The 18,113-nt window shown below is 48.0% G+C and overlaps 1 protein-coding gene across 1 annotated transcript; it reads left to right on the forward strand.

The window, feature by feature from the left end:
• Positions 1 to 1,243: 1,243 nt before the first annotated feature.
• Positions 1,244 to 14,815, forward strand: LOC142469212 (uncharacterized). Its single transcript, XM_075576172.1, has 3 exons — positions 1,244 to 2,361; positions 6,294 to 7,463; positions 14,351 to 14,815. The coding sequence occupies exons 1-3, from the start codon at positions 1,378 to 1,380 to the stop codon at positions 14,813 to 14,815; spliced, it is 2,619 nt and encodes an 872-aa protein (XP_075432287.1). The 5' UTR covers positions 1,244 to 1,377.
• Positions 14,816 to 18,113: the final 3,298 nt, after the last annotated feature.

The following is an 18,113-nucleotide window of genomic DNA, read 5'->3' on the forward strand; positions in this document are numbered from 1 at the left end:
ACCTCTCCAACCCTACGACGCGGTACGACTAGGACTACGCATTCCGGACAGGACTGCGTGGTTGTGGGTCGGTGCCTATACATCCCCACCTCAGCCCCGCGGTCTTCCGTCCTGTTTGTGGTGAGCGCAGCATGACAATATGCTCAGCCCAACAAACATGGACGCCGCTGAGGTGGCCCGACGCTTAGACACCCATGAGGAATGCTTCCGGCAACTTACCGGCTCATTTACACACAAAGAACAACTAGTTTCCCAACTTAAACAAGACATGGATACCCTGACTGAACAAGTTAGACGTTTAACTGTATCTACCACCAACCCCGTTCCACTCGCAGCCACTCCTGCACTTATCACACCTACCTCCGAACCACGACTACCTGCGCCCAACCGGTATGCAGGGGATCCCAGCGGTTGTCGGGGGTTTCTGAACCAGTGCTTCATACAGTTTGAGCTGATGCCCTCTCACTTTCCTTCTTCACGAATAAAGGTCGCATACATAATCTCCTTGCTGACTGACGCCGCTCTGGCATGGGCATCCCCTATCTGGGAGCAACGCCCAGATTTGATCTCTGACCTCACTCTCTTCATCACCGAATTCAGAAGGGTGTTTGACACCCCAGGACGGAAGGTTACGGCTGCATCTTCTCTGCTTAATATTTCTCAGGGAGACCGTACTGTGGCTCGTTATGCTCTGGACTTCCGGACGGTGGCAGCCGAGACCGGCTGGAACGATGTGGCTCTATCTGCAGTCTTCTGGCAGGGTCTGTCCGAATGGTTGAAGGATGAATTAGCAGCTCTGGATCGTCCCGCTGGACTGGAGGACCTGATAGACCTGTGCATCCGGATGGATCAGCGCCTCCAAGAGAGAAGGATGGAGAGAAACAAACACCCCCGAGGTATACAATCATCTTCCTTTTCCACCATAGGTTCTCTACTCTCCACAACTCCCGTCCTAGATGAACCCATGCAGCTGGGAGGAACTAGCCTTTCGCCTATCGAGAAGCAATGGAGAAAACGAGCGGGACTATGCCTCTACTGTGGCAATAACGGCCACCTGGTATTCAACTGTCCGCTGAAGCCGGGAAACGCCAAAGCCCAGTGAGTATAAGGAGGATCACGCTGGGTACTGCAACTTTTCTCCCTCCTCAACCCTCTACGAGGTTTTATCTACCTATCTCCATATCCGGTGAGACCTTCACAGTACAGACACGGGCCTTCCTGGATTCGGGGTCAGGAGGAAACTTCGTGGACCAAAAGGTCGCCTTCAAGAATAAAATACCGTTGGTACCCAAAGATCGACCGGTAGGTCTTGAAGCCATTGATGGACGACCATTGCAGCCCGCGATCATTTCCTTACAAACCATACCCCTTAACATCATGACTAGCGACTTTCACTCCGAGACTATAACCTTTGATGTCATTCACACCCCCTTCTCGAACATCATTCTGGGACTTCCGTGGCTCCGGATCCACAATCCTGTCATTGACTGGACAGAGGCCACGCCACTTCGTTGGAGTTCTTTTTGCTTGGAACATTGCATGTCTGCTCCAAAGGCAGTGGCAGGAATGGAGGTCACGGATCCTGACAGGGTACAGCTGCCGGGGATATACGAAGATTTCCGCGATGTCTTTGACAAACGTCAAGCAGAGGTACTTCCGCCACATCGGACGTACGACTGTCCTATCGATCTTCTACCCGGGGCCATACCTCCCAGAGGAGGGTCATACCCACTATCGATTCCTGAGACCCAGGCCATGAGAACATATATTCAGGAGAATCTCCAGAGGGGGTTCATTAAGAAATCTTCATCACCTGCGGGGGCAGGATTTTTTTTCGTCAAAAAAAAGGACGGAACCCTCAGACCCTGCATTGATTACCGGGGCCTCAACAAACTCACCATAAAAAACCGCTACCCCCTTCCGTTGATAGCCGAATTGTTCGACAAACTCCAGGGAGCCAGGATCTTCACCAAACTGGACCTCAGAGGAGCCTATAATCTGGTTAGAATCAGAGAAGGAGATGAATGGAAGACAGCATTCAATACTCGCGACGGGCATTACGAGTACCTGGTCATGCCATTTGGATTGTGTAATGCTCCTGCGGTCTTCCAAGACTTTGTCAACGACATTTTCAGAGACCTTCTGGACCACCATGTTATAGTATACCTGGACGATATATTAATTTTTTCCAGATCCATGCCGGAACATATAATGCATGTCAAACAAGTCCTGCAGCGTTTAAGAGAGAACCATTTGTATGCCAAGCTCGAGAAATGCCATTTCCATCAAACATCCACCTCTTTTCTCGGCTACATCATATCGGATACCGGCCTTGCTATGGATCCTACCAAGGTCAAGGCGGTACTAGAATGGCCCTGTCCCCTCTCCCTCAAGGCCATCCAAAGGTTCCTCGGTTTCGCTAACTACTACCGGAGGTTCATTCAGGGATTCTCATCGGTAGTAGCACCCATCACGGCACTCACACAGAAGGGAGCTGATCCTACAAGGTGGACTGAGAAGGCTCTCCAGGCTTTCGAGAGAATAAAGACGGCATTCGCCTCAGCACCCATCTTAACCCATCCAGATCCTTCGTTACCTTTTTTTTTGGAGGTCGACGCCTCCGATGTAGGAGCAGGTGCTATACTTTCACAGAGAAAGAATCCTCAAGCTCCACTTCATCCTTGTGCATATTTTTCAAAGAAATTTTCCTCCGCCCAAAGGAATTACGATGTAGGTAACCGGGAGCTCCTCGCTATCAAGCTGGCCTTGGAAGAGTGGAGGCACTTACTGGAAGGCACAGAGTCGCCAGTCACGATACTTACGGACCATAAGAATCTTCTGTACATTGAGGGAGCACGGCGACTAGGATCTCGCCAGGCAAGATGGTCCTTATTCTTTACTCGCTTTAACTTCCTCATTTCCTACATCCCTGGTTCTAAAAACATTAAAGCCGACGCCTTGTCACGACAGTTCCTGGTAGAGGATAACAAGGGGGATCAACAGGAGACCATTCTCCCTTCCACTTGTATTTTGGCTGCAAATACTTTTAGTGCCTTAACGGACATTACTAAGGCTCAGAACAACATCCCGGCAGGACTCAACGTTCCGGAGGACCGGTTGTTCACTCCCCGTAAATTCCAGAGGAGAGTCATGGAGTGGGGACATTCATCCAAGACTGCAGGCCATCCTGGCACCAAAAGAACTACTGAGTTCATCGAACGCACATTCTGGTGGCCCTACATGCGGAGAGACATACAAGCCTTCGTAGCTACGTGCGCTACTTGTGCTCGAAGCAAGATGCCACACAACAGACCAGCAGGTCTCCTTCAACCACTACCCATCCCAGTACGTCCATGGACACATATATCGATGGACTTCATCGTTGAGTTGCCCAAATCTAGAGGCATGGACACTATACTTGTGGTGGTGGACAGATTTTCCAAACAGGCACACTTCATCCCTATGAAGGGGTTACCCACTGCACCAAGGTTATCCGAAGTTTTCATCAGGGAGATCTTCAGGTTACATGGGTCCCCTCAGGTCATAGTGTCCGATAGAGGATCCCAGTTCATCTCCCGGTTCTGGAGGGCGTTTTGTAAAAATCTGGACGTTACCCTACACTTTTCATCGGGATAGCACCCCCAGACCAATGGACAGACGGAACGCACCAATCAGTCTCTGGAACAGTTTTTGAGGTGCTTTATCGCTGACACTCAGGACGACTGGGCGGAACTTCTCCCATGGGCAGAATTCTCCCACAATAATCTACAGAACGAATCATCCCAACAGTCACCATTTATGGTCAACTATGGCTTCCATCCGTCGGCACTTCCTTCCCTCATCTCCAAGTCTGGAGTCCCGGCCGCAGAGGACAGGATTCGCCACTTACAAGACCTATGGCAGAAGATCCATCGGAATCTACAGCACGCTGGTATATTACACAAGAGACAAGCGGATCGTCACCGAAGAGAGGTCCCAGGGTACTCTGTAGGACAAAGGGTTTGGTTGTCTACCAAAAACATTCGGCTAAAGGTAGCTCCACCCAAACTGGCACCACGTTTTATCGGCCCTTTCCGCATCACCAAAAGGATCAACCCAGTAGCCTATCGGCTTGAACTGCCAAAAAATATGAGGATTCCTTCTGTATTTCACTCATCCCTTCTCAAACCTTATCATCAAGACTCATCCTCCAAAGGACAATCTAAACCTCCGCAAACCATACTGGTAGAGGGCCAACAAGAATACGAGGTTCAGACCATTCTCAACTCCAGAATATCCAGAGGAGGATTACAATATCTTGTACACTGGAGAGGCTATGGCCCAGAGGAGAGAGAGTGGATTCCTCATCATCAGGTACATGCCAACCGCCTCATCTCTGCCTTCCACCATAGGCATCCTGAGAAACCATCTCTGGTTCGCCCGGAGGTCTCTCCTCAAGGGGGGGATACTGTCACACTTGCCTCTGATCCGTGCGGAGACCGACTCAGGGAAGCACCCCGGGGCAGAGTCATGCGCCCACGCACTGCCAGGGCAGTGCAGGCGCAGCAGCGTGATGGCGGAGCTCCGCGAGACGCATCGCGCACGCGCACGGGTTGCTCGGCAACCAGGAAGCAGGAGAACGTGAGGGAGCTGCTGGAACCTCCCACAGGCGGAGACTTGCTGAGTAAACCACATGACGTCATCACGTCGCGACGCGCATCGCGCACGCGCGCGGGTTGCCCGGCAACCAGACCTAGCATCAGGAGAGCCTAATTGCAAGCTGTTTTTGATCAGTGTCTCTCTGACACCATTGGTGGACCAGAACACACCCCTGCAAGGTAATTGGACCCTTCCCACATATATACCTGCTTCTGCCTGTCCTTCATTGCTGAGCATAAACTCCTGTTTATGCATTGTGCTCACCGCTGCTGTCTAGTTTTGTCTTGAACTTTGTCTGTCCTGTTTGACCCTGCCTGTTACTTGGATTTCTACACTCTCCAGCACTTTGACCCCGGCTTCGTTATTCGACTACTCTACCTTCTATTACCCAGGACCTTGGCTACGAAACTCTACCTACCCGGACTCCCCAACCCTGGAACACGGCAAGTACCCTGACTACCCTGACCTCTCCAACCCTACGACGCGGTACGACTAGGACTACGCATTCCGGACAGGACTGCGTGGTTGTGGGTCGGTGCCTATACATCCCCACCTCAGCCCCGCGGTCTTCCGTCCTGTTTGTGGTGAGCGCAGCATGACAATATGCTCAGCCCAACAAACATGGACGCCGCTGAGGTGGCCCGACGCTTAGACACCCATGAGGAATGCTTCCGGCAACTTACCGGCTCATTTACACACAAAGAACAACTAGTTTCCCAACTTAAACAAGACATGGATACCCTGACTGAACAAGTTAGACGTTTAACTGTATCTACCACCAACCCCGTTCCACTCGCAGCCACTCCTGCACTTATCACACCTACCTCCGAACCACGACTACCTGCGCCCAACCGGTATGCAGGGGATCCCAGCGGTTGTCGGGGGTTTCTGAACCAGTGCTTCATACAGTTTGAGCTGATGCCCTCTCACTTTCCTTCTTCACGAATAAAGGTCGCATACATAATCTCCTTGCTGACTGACGCCGCTCTGGCATGGGCATCCCCTATCTGGGAGCAACGCCCAGATTTGATCTCTGACCTCACTCTCTTCATCACCGAATTCAGAAGGGTGTTTGACACCCCAGGACGGAAGGTTACGGCTGCATCTTCTCTGCTTAATATTTCTCAGGGAGACCGTACTGTGGCTCGTTATGCTCTGGACTTCCGGACGGTGGCAGCCGAGACCGGCTGGAACGATGTGGCTCTATCTGCAGTCTTCTGGCAGGGTCTGTCCGAATGGTTGAAGGATGAATTAGCAGCTCTGGATCGTCCCGCTGGACTGGAGGACCTGATAGACCTGTGCATCCGGATGGATCAGCGCCTCCAAGAGAGAAGGATGGAGAGAAACAAACACCCCCGAGGTATACAATCATCTTCCTTTTCCACCATAGGTTCTCTACTCTCCACAACTCCCGTCCTAGATGAACCCATGCAGCTGGGAGGAACTAGCCTTTCGCCTATCGAGAAGCAACGGAGAAAACGAGCGGGACTATGCCTCTACTGTGGCAATAACGGCCACCTGGTATTCAACTGTCCGCTGAAGCCGGGAAACGCCAAAGCCCAGTGAGTATAAGGAGGATCACGCTGGGTACTGCAACTTTTCTCCCTCCTCAACCCTCTACGAGGTTTTATCTACCTATCTCCATATCCGGTGAGACCTTCACAGTACAGACACGGGCCTTCCTGGATTCGGGGTCAGGAGGAAACTTCGTGGACCAAAAGGTCGCCTTCAAGAATAAAATACCGTTGGTACCCAAAGATCGACCGGTAGGTCTTGAAGCCATTGATGGACGACCATTGCAGCCCGCGATCATTTCCTTACAAACCATACCCCTTAACATCATGACTAGCGACTTTCACTCCGAGACTATAACCTTTGATGTCATTCACACCCCCTTCTCGAACATCATTCTGGGACTTCCGTGGCTCCGGATCCACAATCCTGTCATTGACTGGACAGAGGCCACGCCACTTCGTTGGAGTTCTTTTTGCTTGGAACATTGCATGTCTGCTCCAAAGGCAGTGGCAGGAATGGAGGTCACGGATCCTGACAGGGTACAGCTGCCGGGGATATACGAAGATTTCCGCGATGTCTTTGACAAACGTCAAGCAGAGGTACTTCCGCCACATCGGACGTACGACTGTCCTATCGATCTTCTACCCGGGGCCATACCTCCCAGAGGAGGGTCATACCCACTATCGATTCCTGAGACCCAGGCCATGAGAACATATATTCAGGAGAATCTCCAGAGGGGGTTCATTAAGAAATCTTCATCACCTGCGGGGGCAGGATTTTTTTTCGTCAAAAAAAAGGACGGAACCCTCAGACCCTGCATTGATTACCGGGGCCTCAACAAACTCACCATAAAAAACCGCTACCCCCTTCCGTTGATAGCCGAATTGTTCGACAAACTCCAGGGAGCCAGGATCTTCACCAAACTGGACCTCAGAGGAGCCTATAATCTGGTTAGAATCAGAGAAGGAGATGAATGGAAGACAGCATTCAATACTCGCGACGGGCATTACGAGTACCTGGTCATGCCATTTGGATTGTGTAATGCTCCTGCGGTCTTCCAAGACTTTGTCAACGACATTTTCAGAGACCTTCTGGACCACCATGTTATAGTATACCTGGACGATATATTAATTTTTTCCAGATCCATGCCGGAACATATAATGCATGTCAAACAAGTCCTGCAGCGTTTAAGAGAGAACCATTTGTATGCCAAGCTCGAGAAATGCCATTTCCATCAAACATCCACCTCTTTTCTCGGCTACATCATATCGGATACCGGCCTTGCTATGGATCCTACCAAGGTCAAGGCGGTACTAGAATGGCCCTGTCCCCTCTCCCTCAAGGCCATCCAAAGGTTCCTCGGTTTCGCTAACTACTACCGGAGGTTCATTCAGGGATTCTCATCGGTAGTAGCACCCATCACGGCACTCACACAGAAGGGAGCTGATCCTACAAGGTGGACTGAGAAGGCTCTCCAGGCTTTCGAGAGAATAAAGACGGCATTCGCCTCAGCACCCATCTTAACCCATCCAGATCCTTCGTTACCTTTTTTTTTGGAGGTCGACGCCTCCGATGTAGGAGCAGGTGCTATACTTTCACAGAGAAAGAATCCTCAAGCTCCACTTCATCCTTGTGCATATTTTTCAAAGAAATTTTCCTCCGCCCAAAGGAATTACGATGTAGGTAACCGGGAGCTCCTCGCTATCAAGCTGGCCTTGGAAGAGTGGAGGCACTTACTGGAAGGCACAGAGTCGCCAGTCACGATACTTACGGACCATAAGAATCTTCTGTACATTGAGGGAGCACGGCGACTAGGATCTCGCCAGGCAAGATGGTCCTTATTCTTTACTCGCTTTAACTTCCTCATTTCCTACATCCCTGGTTCTAAAAACATTAAAGCCGACGCCTTGTCACGACAGTTCCTGGTAGAGGATAACAAGGGGGATCAACAGGAGACCATTCTCCCTTCCACTTGTATTTTGGCTGCAAATACTTTTAGTGCCTTAACGGACATTACTAAGGCTCAGAACAACATCCCGGCAGGACTCAACGTTCCGGAGGACCGGTTGTTCACTCCCCGTAAATTCCAGAGGAGAGTCATGGAGTGGGGACATTCATCCAAGACTGCAGGCCATCCTGGCACCAAAAGAACTACTGAGTTCATCGAACGCACATTCTGGTGGCCCTACATGCGGAGAGACATACAAGCCTTCGTAGCTACGTGCGCTACTTGTGCTCGAAGCAAGATGCCACACAACAGACCAGCAGGTCTCCTTCAACCACTACCCATCCCAGTACGTCCATGGACACATATATCGATGGACTTCATCGTTGAGTTGCCCAAATCTAGAGGCATGGACACTATACTTGTGGTGGTGGACAGATTTTCCAAACAGGCACACTTCATCCCTATGAAGGGGTTACCCACTGCACCAAGGTTATCCGAAGTTTTCATCAGGGAGATCTTCAGGTTACATGGGTCCCCTCAGGTCATAGTGTCCGATAGAGGATCCCAGTTCATCTCCCGGTTCTGGAGGGCGTTTTGTAAAAATCTGGACGTTACCCTACACTTTTCATCGGGATAGCACCCCCAGACCAATGGACAGACGGAACGCACCAATCAGTCTCTGGAACAGTTTTTGAGGTGCTTTATCGCTGACACTCAGGACGACTGGGCGGAACTTCTCCCATGGGCAGAATTCTCCCACAATAATCTACAGAACGAATCATCCCAACAGTCACCATTTATGGTCAACTATGGCTTCCATCCGTCGGCACTTCCTTCCCTCATCTCCAAGTCTGGAGTCCCGGCCGCAGAGGACAGGATTCGCCACTTACAAGACCTATGGCAGAAGATCCATCGGAATCTACAGCACGCTGGTATATTACACAAGAGACAAGCGGATCGTCACCGAAGAGAGGTCCCAGGGTACTCTGTAGGACAAAGGGTTTGGTTGTCTACCAAAAACATTCGGCTAAAGGTAGCTCCACCCAAACTGGCACCACGTTTTATCGGCCCTTTCCGCATCACCAAAAGGATCAACCCAGTAGCCTATCGGCTTGAACTGCCAAAAAATATGAGGATTCCTTCTGTATTTCACTCATCCCTTCTCAAACCTTATCATCAAGACTCATCCTCCAAAGGACAATCTAAACCTCCGCAAACCATACTGGTAGAGGGCCAACAAGAATACGAGGTTCAGACCATTCTCAACTCCAGAATATCCAGAGGAGGATTACAATATCTTGTACACTGGAGAGGCTATGGCCCAGAGGAGAGAGAGTGGATTCCTCATCATCAGGTACATGCCAACCGCCTCATCTCTGCCTTCCACCATAGGCATCCTGAGAAACCATCTCTGGTTCGCCCGGAGGTCTCTCCTCAAGGGGGGGATACTGTCACACTTGCCTCTGATCCGTGCGGAGACCGACTCAGGGAAGCACCCCGGGGCAGAGTCATGCGCCCACGCACTGCCAGGGCAGTGCAGGCGCAGCAGCGTGATGGCGGAGCTCCGCGAGACGCATCGCGCACGCGCACGGGTTGCTCGGCAACCAGGAAGCAGGAGAACGTGAGGGAGCTGCTGGAACCTCCCACAGGCGGAGACTTGCTGAGTAAACCACATGACGTCATCACGTCACGACGCGCATCGCGCACGCGCGCGGGTTGCCCGGCAACCAGACCTAGCATCAGGAGAGCCTAATTGCAAGCTGTTTTTGATCAGTGTCTCTCTGACACCATTGGTGGACCAGAACACACCCCTGCAAGGTAATTGGACCCTTCCCACATATATACCTGCTTCTGCCTGTCCTTCATTGCTGAGCATAAACTCCTGTTTATGCATTGTGCTCACCGCTGCTGTCTAGTTTTGTCTTGAACTTTGTCTGTCCTGTTTGACCCTGCCTGTTACTTGGATTTCTACACTCTCCAGCACTTTGACCCCGGCTTCGTTATTCGACTACTCTACCTTCTATTACCCAGGACCTTGGCTACGAAACTCTACCTACCCGGACTCCCCAACCCTGGAACACGGCAAGTACCCTGACTACCCTGACCTCTCCAACCCTACGACGCGGTACGACTAGGACTACGCATTCCGGACAGGACTGCGTGGTTGTGGGTCGGTGCCTATACATCCCCACCTCAGCCCCGCGGTCTTCCGTCCTGTTTGTGGTGAGCGCAGCGTGACAGTATGGCAGGTGTAAGGTCACGGGTTGAAAAGTAAATGAGGGTGTTGTCAGCATAGTGGAGATGTTATTAGGTCACCTAGAGAGAGTGTGTACAGAGAAAAGAGAAGAGTGTGGTCCACAGAGGCAAATGCTGCAGAGAGTAATAGGAGCAGAGTGTAATGACCTCTGTCTTGGGCAGCCTATATGTCATCAGTTATTTTAATGAGAATTGTCTCAATGGAGGGAGCAGTGCAGAAGTCAGATTGTAGGGGGTTAAGGAGAGAATGGGTGTTGAGAAAATGGAGCAAGCAAGAGAATACTAGAAAAGTTCAGTAGTTAGAAAGACAGGTAGGGTCAAGCTTGCTATTTTTGAGTCATGGTATAACTAATACATGTTTAAAGGAGAATGGAAATGTAGCAGAGTAGAGGGAGAAGAGGAGATCAACAGTGATATTGACACTCTTTTGAGACAGTGGAAAAAGAGTCAAGGAAAGCAGGAAGAGAGTAGGAAGCAAAGTAGGATAGGAGGAAAAAGAGGGAATATTCTGGTGTATGGATTAAACCTCTTGCTTAAAATAGTCAGAAAAGTCCTGAGGTGAGATGAAGGAAGAGTTAGTGAGGGTTAGACTTGTGAGTGTTGATTAATGGAGAGAAATAGGTTTGTGTAGCTTGAGAAAGGACAGAATTGCAACAGGATAGCATAAATTTGTAGTGAATGAAGTCAGTGAAACTATAAAAGTTCATACAGAAGGCATTAAAAAGAACTGAGTGGAGGAAGATAGCATGAGCGTGTGGAGTTATTTGTGTGTTAAGAAGTTATATAAACCATAGCTATATAAAAGCCCGTTGGTTAATTTTTGAGAGGCCATAAAAAATGTAGTTCTTAGGGCTCTGGATAAAGCTCCATGTATTTAAACTTTAAGCAAAAGTTCCAATCCAATAATTATTATTTTTCAGGAAGAAGCCGTGGTGTACCGTTATCTTATCTTTTCAGGGTCAATTGGCGAAATGCCCAGAAACAAAATGGCTCTTTGCCCGGAAACAAGTCTTATAGAAAATATTTTTCCTTTAGTCAGATGAATATGCAGAGTGTCTTTAAAATTATAAAGCTGACCATGTGCTCGGCACAGTGCAAAGAGATTATATAAAGTAAGACATTAGTGTGAAGTCTTATACAAAATCATTTGTCTATTAACTGAATATGTGATGTATGTTATAACTTTTAACCATTTATTTTTTCCAAAGGTGTCCGTAAGCAGTGGTTATTGTAAAAATTGCTGTGTAATCTAGAATGGGTTTGCCAGGAAGGGGTGAATTTGGGAGTCACCTCTCATTTGTGGGTGTGTCGTGTGTATAGGGTTAAATAAAGGGGATACATAGTTGCAAAAGCAGTTACATAAGTGAATAAGGTATGCATTATGTAGAAGGCATTTCAATTTTTTAACAGAATAGTTACAGTGGAGTGTTTGGGGTAAAAGCCAGATAGGGATTGGCTAGGGAAATTTGTAGGGGTAAAATAATTGCTTAATTGGGAGTGAATATTTTTCCATAACAGTGGATAGTATTGGGAAAAGGGATATTGGCCTGTAGTTGGAGACAGTGTTTTTTGCCCCCACTTTTGAAGATTGGGACAAACTTTGGCAGTTTCCCAGGTCTTAGGGATATGGCCTGCAGACAGGATAGAATTAATTATGGAAGCAAGTGGTTTGGCAAGGGATGAGGCCCTAAAGTTTCAGGAACTTAGATTGTATCAAAGTCAGGTTCACATTGGCTACTTAGTTTTAATTAGGAACATTAATAGGGAATACCTCTGTCTATATGCGGATGCTAAGACAGGAGTAAACACATTGATACAAGAATTTATTCCTAGGTATAAATTATCTCTCTATGAGACACATATGGGATGACTTGTGACTATCAGCAGTCCAAAGGAACGAATTAAGGACCATATTATTGGTAATAAAACAATAAGTTGTATGCAACTAATACATTTTTTGAGTCTCTCTAGGCAAAGTTGAAAGTGCACCTACTCGAGATGGGGTTAATAGTCACATATTTCCTGCGCAAGCATGCTTTTCATCCCAGGTGAAAAAGCCTAAAGTAACCACCAATACAGCAAAGTCAAAGTGGCAGAGTTCTTTCCCTGGACCCAAAGCACGTAAAGCTCGTTCCAGCTCCACCAAACGTTCCAGCGCCACCAAAGACCAAAGTCACCTAAAGCACAGCCGCATCAAGTTAACGTCTTGCCGAGTCAAAACTCTAACCGTTAACCAACGAGGAAAATAAGACACCAGGCTAAGGCCAGGTTTTATCAGAACATTTCATTTTTTCAGAGACTCAATATTTTTATTCTTTAGAGTGTGTTAAATATCACACACTAGGAACAAGAATCAATTTATAGGTCAAGTGTCTCCACCAACCAATGAAACCTGTGTAAAAATGTATGTTTAGTCAGATAACAATTTACAGGAAGGATGTGGCCTTAATTTTGCAGTTTTAATTTTGTCATTAAACCAAGGTTCAGATTAGGCTTATGGCCTTACAAAACAGAATTGCTTTAGACTATGTTTTAGCTTCAAAAGGAGGGGTATGTGTCCTAATTGGGGTACAATGTTGTGTTTTTATTCCAGATCAGTGTAGCAATGTGCAGCATGAACTAGATGAAATACAAGAGATTCAAAAGAGGGTTACAAAGGGAAGTGACAGGTTATCACCCTTGGGGTTAGATGAATGGCTTAGATCACTTGGAGCAAAAACTTTTGAATGTTTTGATGTGTTTGGGAGTGTTACTTGCAGTTATATGTGGGTGTCACGTGTTGCAAAGGTATGATCCACAGGTGTGCGACCCCCTCCTCTAATCTGATGCCACTCTTTACAGATGCCAGAAAACATCAGTCCCTTGAAGAAAGAAGATGCCGATCACAGTTATTCAACTCCAAAAGACATATTGGCCGCAGCGCCTTACGAGACTATGACAGTGAAGGGCACGCGCCCTTGTCCTCTGAGTTATCCCAGGACAATCATCATGAACTTAATTCTCAAAAGCTATGTTTTAAGAATAAAAAAGGAGGGAGTGACACAGTGAGAATATGACGTAAGGGGGGGGTCTGACATAACAGTACTGGGATCTATGCAACCATTTTAAGTCAGCATCCATCTTAGGTTTTATCTGAGTGAACGGGTTATGAGATGGACGTTTTTGAATGAGGTTTTTGCTTTCAAATTTTAAAGTGATAATAAGCCAAGCAGCTAACTGAAAAACCTTGAGCAAAGTGCCAATGTTATGGAAATGGCAGACTGATATCATGGTTTCCCATTCCGAGGGTGGGGGCTTTTGAGGTTCTGTATGTAGAGAAAAGGTCACCAGCTTAATAAAGTATTATTGCTGAATCATCTCATTTAGACATCCCATAATGTCATTAACTCAATGTATTCATGTGCATAATTTGTTTACCTTTTACGCTCACGTAGTGACGACACGCAACCTTGTAGAGGGGGCGTGGGTTTAGTATTTTGTGTATAAATAAGGCCTGTATGCACCATGTCTTTGGGAGGGTTTTATTTTGAAACTCTCCTCTGCGTGTGCACCGCACAAGCAATAAACTTATTTGTCAATTCTGCAAAATATAACCTCAGACTTGTGTTGTTATTCACACTTTAACATAAGAGTCTCTGGTAGGTTGTTCCAGTTTTGGGGTGCACGGTAAGAGAAGGAGGAGCGGCCGGATACTGTGTTGAGCCTTGGGACCATGAACAGTCTAAATGCAAAATGCAAAAGAAGAGGCAGGCGTTTAGATTCTTTAAGTCAGAAGGGACAGAGGCATTGTATCAGAATTATAAGGAATGTAACAAAAATTGCAAAATGGCAATCAAATTAGCCAAAATGGATAATGAAAAAAGGATTGCAGAGGAGCATGCACGATGGGCTCAGGGATGGCAGCTTAGTCTGACAGCTCCACTACATCCCGCTGCAATTTGTACAATAACGCACTATAATACCCACGATTTCACTGCAAAAACACATGCTCAGACAGCAGAAGTGGCGGAGATGCCAACGAACCGTGCAGTTCCTCAAAAATCGAAGAGGAAATCAATTGATTTGCGCTCTTACTTCTGGAACTCTGATCCGGCAAAGAGCAGAGAGGAGGCTGCAATGTCGCCAGGTGGGAGCTCAGATACAGACTCCACACATGATAGAGGGGAGCAGACAGAAGATGCTGAACTACAGCCTGTGCTAAGGAAGGACATGAAACAATTTCTAATAGATATTAAAGAATTCTTCCATACTGAGGTGGAGGGGTTGAGAAAAGACCTCCAAAATATTGGGGAACGTACACACGAGTTGGAGCAACGCATGGATACATCAGTGGAATGTCACAAACACACGGAGCAGGAAATCATACATATTAAAAAACGCTTGACTGAACTGGAGGATAAACAAGAAGATGGGGAGAATAGAGACAGGAGAAATAACCTGCGTATAAGGGGCATGTGACAAAGGTGAACAGGAAGTGCGCAACTATTAAACAATACCACACATGTGAAGTGATAATACAGTGATAATAAAGATATATTACGTGACCTAATAATCAGATTGGAGCGTCTGCAGCTGTGGTACCGGGGATGGCTCAGGGCACCCCCTAGAACGTCAGACAAAAACACAAAAAACACAGCGCACAACGCTAATAGTGCATTAAAGGTATATTAAAACAACAAATCAATAGGGTAATTATTGTGCGTACATCAATAAAAAATCAGCAAAGCATTTTGGGGTAAGTTACCCATCCACCAGCAATGCGACCCGGATCAGATATCATCAGCAGGGACCTTGCACCACACTGGACTCCCTATTTACCCATTCGAAATCTGGGACTTACTCACCAGCTCCAGTTCCAGTAGATGACTGCTGATCCGGTCCACAGTGTGGTGCAAGGTCCCTGCTGATGACATCTGATCCGGGTCGCATTGCTGGTGGATGGGTAACTTACCCCAAAATGCTTTACTGATTTTTTATTGATGTACGCACAATAATTACCCTATTGATTTGTTGTTTTAATATACCTTTAATGCACTATGAGCGTTGTGCGCTGTGTTTTTTGTGTTTTTGTATAAGGGGCATACCTGAAGAAGTCCTGGATGTGGAGGAGTTCATGGGCAGATGGATGGAATCTCTGCTTCCAGATAAAACACCAGCAGAGCTCCAACTAGATCGCTGCCATCGTGCCTTGTGGTCCAAGCCTCTGCCAAACAATCCCCCGAGAGATGTGGTCCTGCGGATGCATTATTTCAAAATTAAAGAGGAACTCTGTAAAATCACGTGGGCTTCCCCCACTGTTCAGTTTGACGGCATCCACATGTCAGTGTTTCAAGACATACAGTAGAGGCAACTCTTATTCTAACAAAAACCAGTGGAAATTCCCCAAAAGACCCAGGAAACACCCAGGTACATTCTGAATACATGCCTTAAACTTTCCTTAAACTAGCCCCAGCATTTCTGCATTGATTAATGGCCTATAAGATTAACAGCGGGGGTCCCTGGCAGTCCCATTCAAACTGAATTGGACTGCCAGGGATCCCTGCTGTGTTAATCCTATGGGTCGTTCGTCAATGCAGAAATGCCTTAAACGTGCCTCAAACTAGCCCAGAACATACCCAGCACTTACCCAGCACATACCCAGAATGTAACCCGGCTAGTTTACAGCAAATGTTAGAATAAACGTTGCCTCTACTGTATCCCCCACGACTCTGAATAAAAGAAGATCCCTCAGCCTCTGACTAAAATACTGCGGGACAAAGGCATAAAATATTGCTGGGTCTTCCCGTTTGGTCTCCTGGTAGTTAGGGAAGGAAGGGCTCACACACTGAGACACATGGATGAAGGAACTGAGTTCCTGATTAAATTGGAAGTAAAAGAAACTCTAGCTTACCAGGCGGAGAAGCGTCCAGCTCTGGAAATTAACTGGAGAAAAGCGACCAGCGCAGCTGAAAAGAAAAAAGATAAAAACAAAACATGAAGACTGCAAACTGTTCCACGTGTCACATCTTTATCCCATTAAAGACTTACTGCACTGTTACAAAGGTTAATGGAGAGCCCTGCAGGGGGAAGTTATAATGCCTATGCCGAGGCTCTAAAGTTATAAAAGGCTAAGATGTTTCTACAGTTACGATTGTTAACAGTTGATCTGCATCAACCAGTTCCTGTGCAAGCTCTGGACTCTAGTTTCCCTGCGGTTATAGCCCCTGCCACGAGGCTGCTCCTGATGAAGGAAGATGGCGCCCAGGTGAGAGAGAATGCAGGAGCTGGGGACAACGCTCGAAAAAGAAGAGAGTCCAAGATGGCGGCGCCAAAAATGGTGCGAAAATGTGCCAGCTGCGCTCCGGGAGAGGTGAAGGAGGGAGGAGTGGCGGAGCCACGAGTAGGGAGGAGGGCGGAGAGGAGCCAGCCTACCCACAACGCTGACGGAGGGAAGTGACATCATACAGGCGACTGGGCGCCGTGTGATGACGCGACCGGAAGGACAGCGGCGAAACCAGAAGTGCGGGTCTGCAGGCAGCAGGGAAGCTCGGCGGGGGTGCACGAACTCCGCCGCCGAGAGCCCTGCTGAACTAAGGAGGGAGGGAGAGGAAGAAGGAAGGAGGGAGGGAGGCAGAACGGACACGCCGCAGAAGGAGGCGGACATGGTGTGATGGAAGGGGGGTAGGGGTGTGATGGAAGGGGGGGTAGGGGTGTGTTGGAAGGGGTGTAGGGGTGGGAGGAGGTAAGGGGGTAGATAGAAGATGGGGTAAGGAGAGGTAGCAGTGGGAAGGGTTAGCTCAGTAGAGAAGAGGTTCAGAATTGGGGTAGAGCGATAGATTAAGACTAGGCTAAGGTCTTAAAAGACAGATGGGAATGAAAGAGCAGAGAGTCACAGTATAGAGATACAGAGGGAGGCTGCAACAGCCAAGGTGGAGGGAAACTTAAAGATGCAGCAGGATTATAACAAACATTTCTCTGCACACTTACACAGGGCAGAATCAGCAGACTATGAAGCAAGGGAATGGGATAGGGGTGTTGAATGAAGTTATATAGTTATTACAAAGAGATAGTTGGGTGTTATACTAGAAGGTGAATGTTATAAAGTACAAGTTTTACATTGTGGTTAGGACAATAGAAGCTAGCAACGGGGGTTAGGCAGTGGTCACGCCACCCTGGCAGTAGGTATGTTCCATGGCCCCACAAGGGTAGTTACATCAGGGCCAGTGGGGGAAGTCCCATGGGAGAAGAGACTCCAGAAGAGTCAACGCCTTCAGGCCCTAGCGGGAGGGTGCGGGGAGGAGGTTTGCTGCCCCATGGCACAAGAGCATGGGTCCGACAGGATCAGTTATTGCTCACAGCAGAGATTGTTGAATTTGTTCGGTATGTTGTATGTTGTCTTGTGTCCCCTGTTTGTTCCTGTGAGTGTCCCCCTCCCCGTCTCCCCGAACCCCCGCCTCTACTACGCCCGAGACCGTTATGGTAAGAATAGGTTTGCGGACAGCCGGCTGCAGTCCCTTGACATACTCCTGACAAGACATCAGATTTGGGTAAGCACCTTCGCAAACATAACACTATGGCTGTAACTTGGATATCACATAATGTTAAAGGCTTGAATAGTCCCCAGAAAAGGAGAATCGCATTCAAAGAATATAAAAGGAAAAAAACAGACGTTTTATTTTTATAGGAGACCCACTTTAATGCTAGGAATAACCCTCGGTTTCTGGATGCCAACTTCCGCCAGTTCTATCTAGCGTCCGCTCTTGGGAAAAAAAAGTGT

The sequence above is a fragment of the Ascaphus truei genome, chromosome 18, assembly GCF_040206685.1.
Source record: "Ascaphus truei isolate aAscTru1 chromosome 18, aAscTru1.hap1, whole genome shotgun sequence".
Classification (NCBI taxonomy): Eukaryota; Metazoa; Chordata; class Amphibia; order Anura; family Ascaphidae; genus Ascaphus; species Ascaphus truei.

What these genes read in the sequence shown, in the direction of transcription:
- LOC142469212 (XM_075576172.1), top strand. Translation starts at nt 1,378, where the DNA reads ATGACTAGCGACTTTCACTCCGAGACTATAACCTTTGATGTCATTCAC. An exon ending in ATCCTACCAAGGTCAAGGCG is followed by an intron (nt 2,362 to 6,293) that starts GTACTAGAATGG and finishes ATATCCGGTGAG; the next exon opens with ACCTTCACAGTACAGACACG. An exon ending in ATCCTACCAAGGTCAAGGCG is followed by an intron (nt 7,464 to 14,350) that starts GTACTAGAATGG and finishes ACACATGCTCAG; the next exon opens with ACAGCAGAAGTGGCGGAGAT.